Here is a 10,432-nt window from a genome sequence, read left to right as displayed (position 1 = left end):
AGGTGATGTACTTGGCCGGTAACGTCATGTCGAAAAAAGTTATAATAAAACTAACAGCTGCCACACAGACTCAATCCAGTGCCGGTGCATTAGTGAGCCTTTGGCTCCTCAATAACCAAAATTCCTTTATTAATTTTAAGCCAAGACATTCATAGTTATTCATAGTTATTACAGGGCCCACTCAACGCTTCGTTCAAAGGGCCCTCGCTGGAATTTGCCCGCAATTGAGTTAATAGAACTTTATCTAAGGGTAGTTTGGAAGGAGTGGGGTTGTCTGCACGTGTGTGTGTGTGTGTGTGTGTGTGTGTGGTTTTGTCCATTTATTATATGGAGATATTGCAGATATGTGTAGCTCTAATGGGCCAAATACCTTCAGATCCATTCACAGGCTGGTTATCGTCCATATTGACCTTAACAATGTCAGATACATGCCCCATTCTACAACCCTGCTTTTAGTAAATGTCTCTTTGTGTTCATGCTCGGTTTCATCAAAATTATATAACATTTTGGAAAAAATATACAGCATAGAATTCCAGCGCTAGAAGCTAATATAGCAAAAATCTCAACGATGACGGAGTTTTTCCCCGTAACGCTCATATAAGCCGGGATAAAAGAGATCCAGACGTTACAGAAGATCAGCATGCTGAAGGTGATGAACTTGGCTTCATTAAAACTGTCCGGTAATTTTCTGGCCAGGAAAGCGACAACGAAACTCACAGCGGCCAGGAAGCCCATGTACCCCAGAACAGTGTAAAAGGCAACCACTGACCCCTCATTACACTGAATAATGATCTTTCCAGGAGAGGAGTGAGTGTTCATTTCCTGGTACGGAGGGGAAATAGACAACCAGCAGATGCAAATGACTACCTGAATAAATGAGCAGACAAACACCACACAGTTTGGTATTTTGATTCCCATCCATTTCATCCAAGTGCTGCCGGGTTTGGTGGCTTTGAAAGCGATGCAGACCATGATGGTCTTGGCCAACAGAGAAGACACAGCTACCGAGAAGAGGATCCCAAAAGCAGTTTGTCGCAGCATGCAGGTTACATCCTCAGGACGACCGAGGAACAGAAACACACAGAGGAAGCTCAGGATGAGGCAGACCAGGAGCAGGAAGCTGAGGTTCTGATTATTAGCTCTGACAATGGGGGTGTCCTGGTATAAAATAAATATCCCCAAAATAACGGAGGCTATGACAGACATGAAAACTGATATAGAGCCAAATACTGACGCAACTGAATCCTCTTTGTAGGACAAGAATTCAATGGGTTTTGGAACGCATTTATCCTTCTTCTCATTAGGATGTTGGTCTTCAGGACATTTTTCGCAAGATTCTCCATCTATAAGATATATCAAAATTATACTAATTTATAAAAGTCAGTTATGGACCAAGTAATGCATGGATAATGAGTCCACTTCATCATAATATCCGTCAGTAACATGCTCTCTGTTGCAGATTGTCCTATTAGGAAGCTGAACCCATTTACATTTAGCTGTCTGCCATCTAGGGGAGGTTTCCAGAGCCTGGCTTATCTTGTATTAGTGAATACCTGGGCCATTGAGTCCGGGCCAGCAACGTGTAGCCAGAGAGAGCTCCAGTTGGAAGAAAGGCTTTTATTTAATGATTTTTTCTTTTCGGGATATTCATTTTCTTACCCCAGGACTGTGCTTAAGATCCTTATAAGTGACTTTCTTTGACCGTCAGATAACTGGGTTTTGTCACAATTGTCAGTGTTAAATTTGCTGTTTTAATATGTTTTTATTACTGTAGGAAATATCTATATTTTAGGGTTGTTTTATACAATAGAGCAGAGAGGTACATTTGAGCCCATAAATGACCCTGACTTTCTAGTGCTTTTGCTGCATTTATTGGGTTCAATAATGTGATTTCTGACCTTTCATTAAAACACCAGGGACAAGGTTACAGGGAGCGCTGATCCCGGTCAATAAACTCTGACACGCGGAAAAAGCTGATATGCACCTGTTGTGTTGGAGATCGCTCCTTCCGAGCAGGAGACGCAGTCAAAGCAGCAGGTGTGCTTTCCTTTGTGCAAAATCCGTCTATAGCCAGGAGGACAATCTTCAGAACATCGAGAGCGAAGAATCTTAAAACCAAGAAATCAGAATTGGAGGAAATATCATTGCCCATTACTCTTCCAATGTTCCACCCATCGTCCTGCCTTATGATCCTCCCATAAGCACACCTTATGCTTCTGTTGCACATTCTCCATCATCCTGCCTTAATCAGAATACCTTCAGCCAATTAGGGGCCCCTTCGAGAGAACAGAGAGATCGGGTCCCCCTGCTTGGCTGGGCCAAGTAATGGCTGTACCCTCGTGGTAGTGGCCCTGGTCTCCAAATTAATGGGGAATTATTTTTATGTCACACTATCTGTATCTGAGTCACCCCTGTCCCCGAGGTGTTAATCATATGTTATCCTGACCCCTTCCTCGCCACAAGCCAATCTCAACTGCTTCGGCCCAGTCACCCCTACTGAAGTTTCTGAGATCCCCTCATCCCCTGCTTTGTGATCTCGGCTCGTTAACCCTTTGTGATCCTGTGCTGGCTGTCCATGACCTTCTGGACTGATTATTGACTTTTGTACTGAGTGTATGCACCTTCTGTATTAAAGCTGCCAGACCAGTCTACAGTATATCATGTATGTTTTAGAATATCTATAGGTTTATCCATTAACATGACAGCCATGACAGCAGCGGTTTCATCTCTGTGGCTTCTCTCTGGCCGACTCCATTGAGCTGAATCATTCAACTGTGCTACAAACTCTAGGGTTAGTGAATACACCCCATACAGGCTATACAATCATACATGTACTCAGCATAACATGCCATGTATACTAGGCTTTCCTACTATTTTACATTTCATGAATGTAATAAACTCGGGGGAGGGGAGTTATATATTATTTGGAACAGTTCTTTCTCAGGGTAATAAGTCGCATGTTTATAACTGACCTCCCTGGAGTGATGTTTCCATGTTATGAGGCTCCTATTAATGCCAAGTTGCTTCCCTTCTGGAGCCGATACATTGAAGGTCCCCACATGTTCTTCTAAGATGCTATGGTTGGAACATGCCAAGTAATTATTAATGTGATAGACAGTCGCCATCTCTCCATTCTCATTAAAGTAGATTTCCTCCCCGGTGTAATCCATGAAATGAATTCTTCTTAAAATTTTCTAAAAGAAGAGATTTTGCCAGCTGGATGTCATTGAAATATTCATCACAAGATTTCATACAATTTTCACTCAGTTTGGTAAATGGAACAGCCTCCCATCAGACGTATTCGAGGCTAATAATAATGAGAACATGTAATCATGCATGGGATAACCATATGGCTCCTGAATCTAAGACGAGACTCGGAGATTTAACAATTCATTAAGGTCTCTACATGAGGAAAATCGGTCCGTGTTTCTCAGCACCCATTGGATTATATGTTATGCGAGGTCACCTCAGTCTCTCTTCCTGGAGAAATCTAACCGTGTTGATCTTCGCTATTAAATAATGAAGTAAGCGAGCTGAAACCATAACTTTCCTGCCAACTCTCCCTTTGGTGAAAAAAACTCTCAGTATGTCCAGCTTGGGGGTGTATGGGCCAGCAAAGAAAACAATCTAAAATCACATTTAGCATTTGGTATTTTGCCTACAAACAAATAATTTGACAGCAGATACAACATCACCCGTTTCTCCTGCTCCTGCGCAACTTAATCAGTCGTTGGTCTGGTCTTAGATTCAGGAGCCATAGGCCTATCTCATGCATGTTTAATACCCTCGCTGTATTACCCACTACCACTAAAAGTAAAACGTCCCTCAAATCCACCTAAGCCTCTGACTCTCTGGTGTCTGACCCTCCTGTCCTTTATTCAATCGTTTTCTGTATTTAAATGTCTCTCTCCCACCCCCCCTCTGTCTTCTCTGCCACGCTAGACAGATCGAGTTCCCTCAGTCTTTCCCGATCATTTTTAAACCATTCCCCATTTTAGATATCCTTCTAGAGATGGAATTTTCAGAATACTGCCCCCAATACTCTAGATGAGGTCTGACCGAAGATCAGTAAAGGGGCAGAACCTCCTCCCTTTACCTGCTACTAATGCCCATGGATCTGAAGAAGTGGCCTCTGAGATCTGCAAAGCTTATGTGATTCTCCATTTTATCTATGTCAGCCCAATAAAAGGTATTCTCTATGATTCTCAGATATATCCCCTGTATTGGGCCACAAGAAGCTGAATACATGGATTCCTCTGACAGAACCAATAAGGCGCATTACATGCTTTCTGGAATATAGCCTAATAAAACAGTGTGGTGATGAAAGGATGAAAATGTAGGGTAAGCTTAAAGATGTGAATAAAATTAAAATCAATTAGAAAAAATCATTAATCAATCTACATCGGGTTCTTCATGGCAGACAAAGGCCCTAAATGGCAGTATCAGGGAAAATGGTTCTTATGGATTGTGGTCCCCCTACGCAGTTTCCTGCTTTTCCATTGGCGCAAACAAACAATTCAAAGAACACGAACCTAGAATTGTCTCCTTACTAATAAACCATTGTTAAACATCACAAATCTAAATCTGAAGAACATATATACACCATGTGACCAAAAGTATGTGGAAGATCCTTCTAATTATTAGGTTTTGGTGCTTCAGCCGAACCCATTGTTTAAAGGCGTATAAAATCAAGCACATAAGCAGTAGAATGGGTCAAACGTGTAACTGTCAGAGGACGCCACCTTTACCATAACTCTGTTCTGGAATTTCTTCACTACAAGAGCTGCCCAGGTCCACTCCAAGTTCTATTATTGTAAAATGGAAGTATCTATGAGCTCAGCCACAAAGCTGTAGACCACAAACACACAGTGTGAAGTGTAGCATATATTAATCGCCTGGCCTCGCTAACCAAACTAACTCTGGAAGCAACATCAACACATGCACTGTGTAGCGGGGCCTTCATGGCTCAGCAGCTGAACATAAGGTCGGGGGCTATAAATTTTGTCCCTTGGTACAAGTGAAGGGTAATGCTACAACATGCTTCCAACTTTGTGGCCCCAGTTTGGGGAAGGCCCTTTCATGTTCCAGCATGACTGTACCCCTGTGCACAAAGGATGGTAAATAAAGACATGGTTTGATATGGAGAAATAAAGACATGGTTTGATATGGAGAAATAAAGACATGGTTTGTTATGGAGTGGCCTTCACAGAGCCCTGACCTTATCCTCTTTGGGATGCAGATTGAGATCCAGGCTTTCTCACTCAACAACAGTGTCTGACCTCACAAATGCTCTTTTGGCTGAATGGGCACAGATTTCCCAAAACACTCTGAAAATCCTTCCCCTTCCATAAAGGAAGGGGGTGCAATGCCATATTATTACCCGTGGTTTTGGAATTGGATGTCCAATAAGCTCATATAGATGCGATGCTCAGGTGTCCATATAATTTTGGTCACATAGTATACTTTTGCTTAAATTCATTTACCCCATAGTTAGGTTTATGTGATGTTTTTTCAGATGTTTCTGCTTTCTTTGAAAAGTATTGTTGCATTAAATGCAGAGGCAGAGCCATAGCATAGACTGATATATACACATGGTACGTGATCCGAAATCGAACGCTGTCATAAAACTGTCTGCCAAGCCTGGTGATTCCATCCGTCCTGCTGCAGTTTGAAAACGATGACTTTGTAATTCTTCCAATGAATTTGTTCCAAACAGAGTCTGAAGTTAAACAACGTAAATAAAATAAACGAATGTCTTCCAATAGAAGGTCATTGGGTCGATTTGACGGGCTGACATTCTCTAGAAAAATCTGAAGTTTGGTGAGGCATACGATAGGGCGTGAAAACGCCAAACCTCCATCAAAAGGAAATCTGTGTCCTTCTTCCATAAGTAAGACAATATTCCAACTTGCGGGGATAATGTAAGTCTTGTTTTTAAAGTCACCACTTTCTCTTCTAAGCAAATATAAAAATTCCCCAGAAAATGTCCCGGTGAGTATAATTATCTGTGAGGTTGAACTATTAAGGATAACTTTATGTCTGTTTATCACTTGCATTCTTTCATTGGAGTCTCTTGGAGGTATCTTTAGTGTGAACTCAAAGCATATACCATGGATTTCACCCATGTTCTTCAGTACTCGAGTCTGTCTCTCCCCGACATCGTCATCTGAAGCGAGGATACCCACCCAGTTCCACCCAAAATGTTTGAGAAGTTTCACAATGGCGTTAAACTGGACTCGGTCACTCGGAAGGGTTTGGAAGAAAAATGGGTATAGCTTTTTGTTTGTTAGAAGAGGATCTGTCGCTCCATAGCTGATCTGAAAATATAGGGAAAAAAACTAAAAAAGGTGAGTAGACAATGTGATGAAGCAGCAGGAGAAGCCAGTGAGATGTTGGGTTGTATAGGAAGAGGCAAGAAAAAAAATGTATTAAAAGATCGATTTAAAGATTGCTGGTGAAACCACATTTAGAACCCAGACTCCAGTTCTAGACAGAGGTTATGTTTCTTGAGAGCTCCCAGTAGCTGCAATTTTCCCTGCCTAAACCAAACCTTTTCAACCACGGATTGTTGGTTGGTGGGCAGCATTATAGATTTAAGGAAACTAATCACCCAAAAAAGCTGATCAAAAAGCAAAACAAGTTATCAACATGATTTATAGCACCAAAAGTAATTCATGCCATTAAATCACCTTGTCAGTCTCAATTGCGTGGCAGTAAAGAGTTCAATATGGATAAAAGCTATCCCCTTTTTACTCCCTGCCCATTCGTTGTGGCCTAAATTTTTGATTTAGGAACAAATTTGTTGCCCGGTGCCCACATTCTAGACTTCTGCATTCGGATTTGTATAAAGAGATTTACAGAATTTTGGTAAATTCAACGATTCGTACGAAGCCCTGAAAGTGAAAAACAAAGCAAAAGCTCAGATTTATAGCTGAAAATAGAAGATGCAGAAGAAGATGTGAAAGATGTGGAAGTGTTCGACAGAAGTGGGAGTGGTGAGTGACAGTGTGAGAGGCTGAGTGAGAGTGAATGTGGGTATCAGGCAACACAAATTTTTTTCCCAAATTAAAAATGCTTCCTAATTCTCGGCCGAAAGAATGAACCGAAAAATGTGTCCAAATTGTTTTTGGCCAATTTACATGTGTCCACCACATTCACTCTCTCACTCACTCTCTCGGACTCTCACACACTCTCATTCTAGTTCTCTCTCACACGCTGTCTTAATGTTCCCCACCTTCTCTGCCGACCACTTCTGCTTCTGCATCTTCCTCCCCATCTTTTTCCTCTTCCTTCTCTCCTCTATCTCCAATCCTTAATCTGCTATCTTCTTTCTTTGTCTGCATCTCCGCGGACATAACCCGGCGGCAACTTGTACCAAAATTGCGGCGATGCAATAAAGTTCTCCCCGATCCTCTAATCAGGGGAGGGGACGTCACCGCAAGCGCCATTATTTTTTCCCTCAGGGGAACTGGTAGATTTTAGAGAACATTACTTGGGAAGTCCTTAACTTAAGCTCGCAACTCAGTGCCCTGAAATCACTTTAAGGTCCTCATCAGCAAAAGTCTACTTCCCGAATCATCACTAGGCTATACATGAACTGAACAATGTAATATATATATATTTAGATATATACACACTGAGTGAGGGGGGATACAGAGATACATATACAATGCCAATCACTCTTTTCTTCCTTAATTATAAAACATCTCCTACCTGTGGGTAATCGTACAGGCTCAGTATATTGGCGATATGTAAGGATGTTTCTGAAGACAGATCTCCAATAACCCCAGCCAGTTTGCCGTGACTCCTGCAGGAGTAATTGGGGACAGTCCTAGAGGGTCCGGATAATATCCGTAACACATTTTCTATGGCCTTATTCACATCTCCGCAGGAATCGAGTGCATGGTATCCCAGAGTCACATTGGGTAAAAAATCCGGATTACTGTTTATCTCATCGATGGCAAAGATGAAAGCCAAGAGATGCCTGTAGTACTGAGACATTGGGCTGTGGGAAAGAAGTGAGTGGTGTAAGATATATATATTTATATGACGTCTTGAATCAGCTAATCGGGCAAGCTGTTTAAGGCTATTTAGTGAACATAAAAAAACACAAATTGCCATTACAGCCCCACCTCATGGCTGGTATTATAGAAATAAAACTAGCCAGCCAACCATACAAAGAGGGCAAAAGAAGAGTCCATGTATCAATGGTGCACTTACCAGCACAGCTGATGTGAGTGTAAAACATATGCCACGGGCATCCAGATGGACTTAACCCAATGGCTCCATCGATAACTCTCCGAGTTAAGGACAGGGAACCAAGCTTTCCCTTTCTCATGGATCTCATGGATACTTACAACTTACAACCAAGAAGCATTTTCAAGTTCATAAGCCATGAGCAATGAGGTCCACATCTATACTTACCTTTTCACTTAGGGAGAACCACAACTGATCCCCCTAAGGAAACAAATGCAAGGATGTCTAAGAACAACTAAACCAAGAAATAGCAACTATTTGATAACCTGCCTTATAATGCGTCCACACTCTGGAGCATCTCAAACTTTAGTGCGCATGTGCTGTTATAGAAATGCACACCAAAATAAAGAAGTAACACTTCAAACCTCTACAGGGGTGAAGAGTCCATACATTTTGAATACAAAGAAATATAAGAACAACTCGACCATGAGCAGGACAACTTAATAGTCTGCTCTATGGTGCGTCGCCACTCAGGAACATCGTAAGTGCTTCACATCAAACCCGAATCCTCCAAGAGGATGCAAGCTGGACTACCTGGAGCAAGATGAGCGTAAATGACATGTATGTGTGGTGTGTCAGCTTCACGTGGCCAAGAAACATCCCCGAATCATGACTGGTTTCAAGCTGAGGAATTCACACAGAAGAAAAAAAATCTCCTGATTTTGGAACAACAACTACCCCAACACAACAAAACTACCCCTCCCGGTAACACAAATACCAACGACCTCAAAGACATCCCACTTACTTTCCTAGGATTTGGGGCTCCTATGTTTTTTTTTCACACACCAGGCAGGTTTTGGGATGATTGCTGCACACTGGGCTACCTGGCGCCAAAACATTCCCACACTTTATATGAGCGCGGTTTCCAACGTAGGATGTCAATGTTACGGAGTCCCAAGAGACTCCCAAATCATGAGACTACAAAGCGGTCCCAACTTTTTTACCATTGAAAAGCAAACGCACATCTCATCATTATGGGGGGGGGGGTGAGCTGAAAGCACTTTGGCTGCAGATATTGAAGCCCATTTAGTCTTCCCATTTTATATCTCAAGAAGGTGGCCCTATCGTTGTTGCGAAGGTCGTAGCATCCCCCTTCTACCAAACATACATTAGCCATCAAAATACAGAAAAATGCTGAGTATAAAACAAAGGAATAAAGCAAATTAGTGACAGTATCAGGACCGGGGGATTAAAGAGTTAGAGATTCTTTGGATTGCCTATAAATTTAAAGCAAGTACTCGCTGAATACCAATTTCATATGGTGTGGGACAGATGAGGGTTTCATGTAAAACCAAAAACCTGCACTCAGCATAAATAACACCGACCCTGAACTGCAGACAATAAATAGATAAAAAATAAATGTGATAGAAAAAACTACTTACTGAAGGCAATAAATGATTTGCTTTTTCTCCACTAATTTAATCCTTACTGTGAAGATCCCTCCAATAATAAAGTCTCCATCCTGGACGTATTTGGGCTCAAATATAGCAATTCTGGGGGATAGACGGCATCCCGGTGTCACTCTATGAAAACCCCCTTCTGCCGACAGCAACCACAGACAGGCCATCACTGCAGACAGAGCGGATCTGCCACCCGTCAGAAAGCCCTGGGTCTTCTCCATGAAATAATCTTCTCCCGGGGGAGCTCGCTGCAGGTCTGTTGGACGCGTGACGTCTCGTAACTAGACCTGCATCTTGCAAATAAGTCTGATTAGCCGAGTTGAACGTTTTTATATTCTCTGGAAGGGAGTCTGGAGATTTAGGTGACGCGTTTAGACCATAAAAGAACTGCACGTACTGGGAATAGTTTCGTAATTATTTTTTTTTTAGACTTTAAGCTCTGAGAAACTCAGTAGTAAAAAAAAAAATATTTAAACTGGAGTTATAATAAATGAAGTGTTTATGCAAACGGCTTTAATACAAAACCTGTACACTGAATAACCCTGATACGCTGGCAGAAAACTGCCCAACCTGTTCTGGACCTCATTTGCCAGTCTATGATTTGGGGGGGGGGCAGGTAGAGGAGCAGCACACCTAAAGTGAGATGTAGGATCAAATACGATTTCATGACCTCGGATGAAGTGGAGGCCTGTCATCATAACCCTAAGCGTAGGGAACAATAAAGTAACTTTGGTCTCCAACCCCAATAACCCTAACCCTGAGGGTTAATTACTGCC

General features: G+C 42.0%; 1 protein-coding gene across 1 annotated transcript; it reads right to left on the bottom strand.

The window, feature by feature from the left end:
* Positions 1-362: 362 nt before the first annotated feature.
* On the bottom strand, positions 363-8,001 carry LOC128467671 (vomeronasal type-2 receptor 26-like). Its single transcript, XM_053449347.1, has 5 exons — positions 7,714-8,001; positions 6,051-6,317; positions 2,973-3,194; positions 1,985-2,108; positions 363-1,343 (listed from the first exon to the last, which is right to left on the bottom strand). The coding sequence occupies exons 1-5, from the start codon at positions 7,999-8,001 to the stop codon at positions 439-441; spliced, it is 1,806 nt and encodes a 601-aa protein (XP_053305322.1). The 3' UTR covers positions 363-438.
* Positions 8,002-10,432: the final 2,431 nt, after the last annotated feature.

This window comes from Spea bombifrons, chromosome 1 (assembly GCF_027358695.1).
Source record: "Spea bombifrons isolate aSpeBom1 chromosome 1, aSpeBom1.2.pri, whole genome shotgun sequence".
NCBI lineage: Eukaryota > Metazoa > Chordata > Amphibia > Anura > Pelobatidae > Spea > Spea bombifrons.
Note: the sequence above shows the minus strand (reverse complement) of the source record. Positions and strands in the feature narration are given on the sequence as shown.

Coding starts and splice junctions, on each gene's coding strand:
- LOC128467671 (XM_053449347.1), bottom strand. CDS start 8,001: ATGTCTCAGTACTACAGGCATCTCTTGGCTTTCATCTTTGCCATCGAT. Junction 3,195..6,050: donor ACTCCAATGAAAGAATGCAA/GTGATAAACAGA, acceptor CTCTTCTTTTAG/AAAATTTTAAGAAGAATTCA. Junction 2,109..2,972: donor GGAAACATCACTCCAGGGAG/GTCAGTTATAAA, acceptor CTTGGTTTTAAG/ATTCTTCGCTCTCGATGTTC.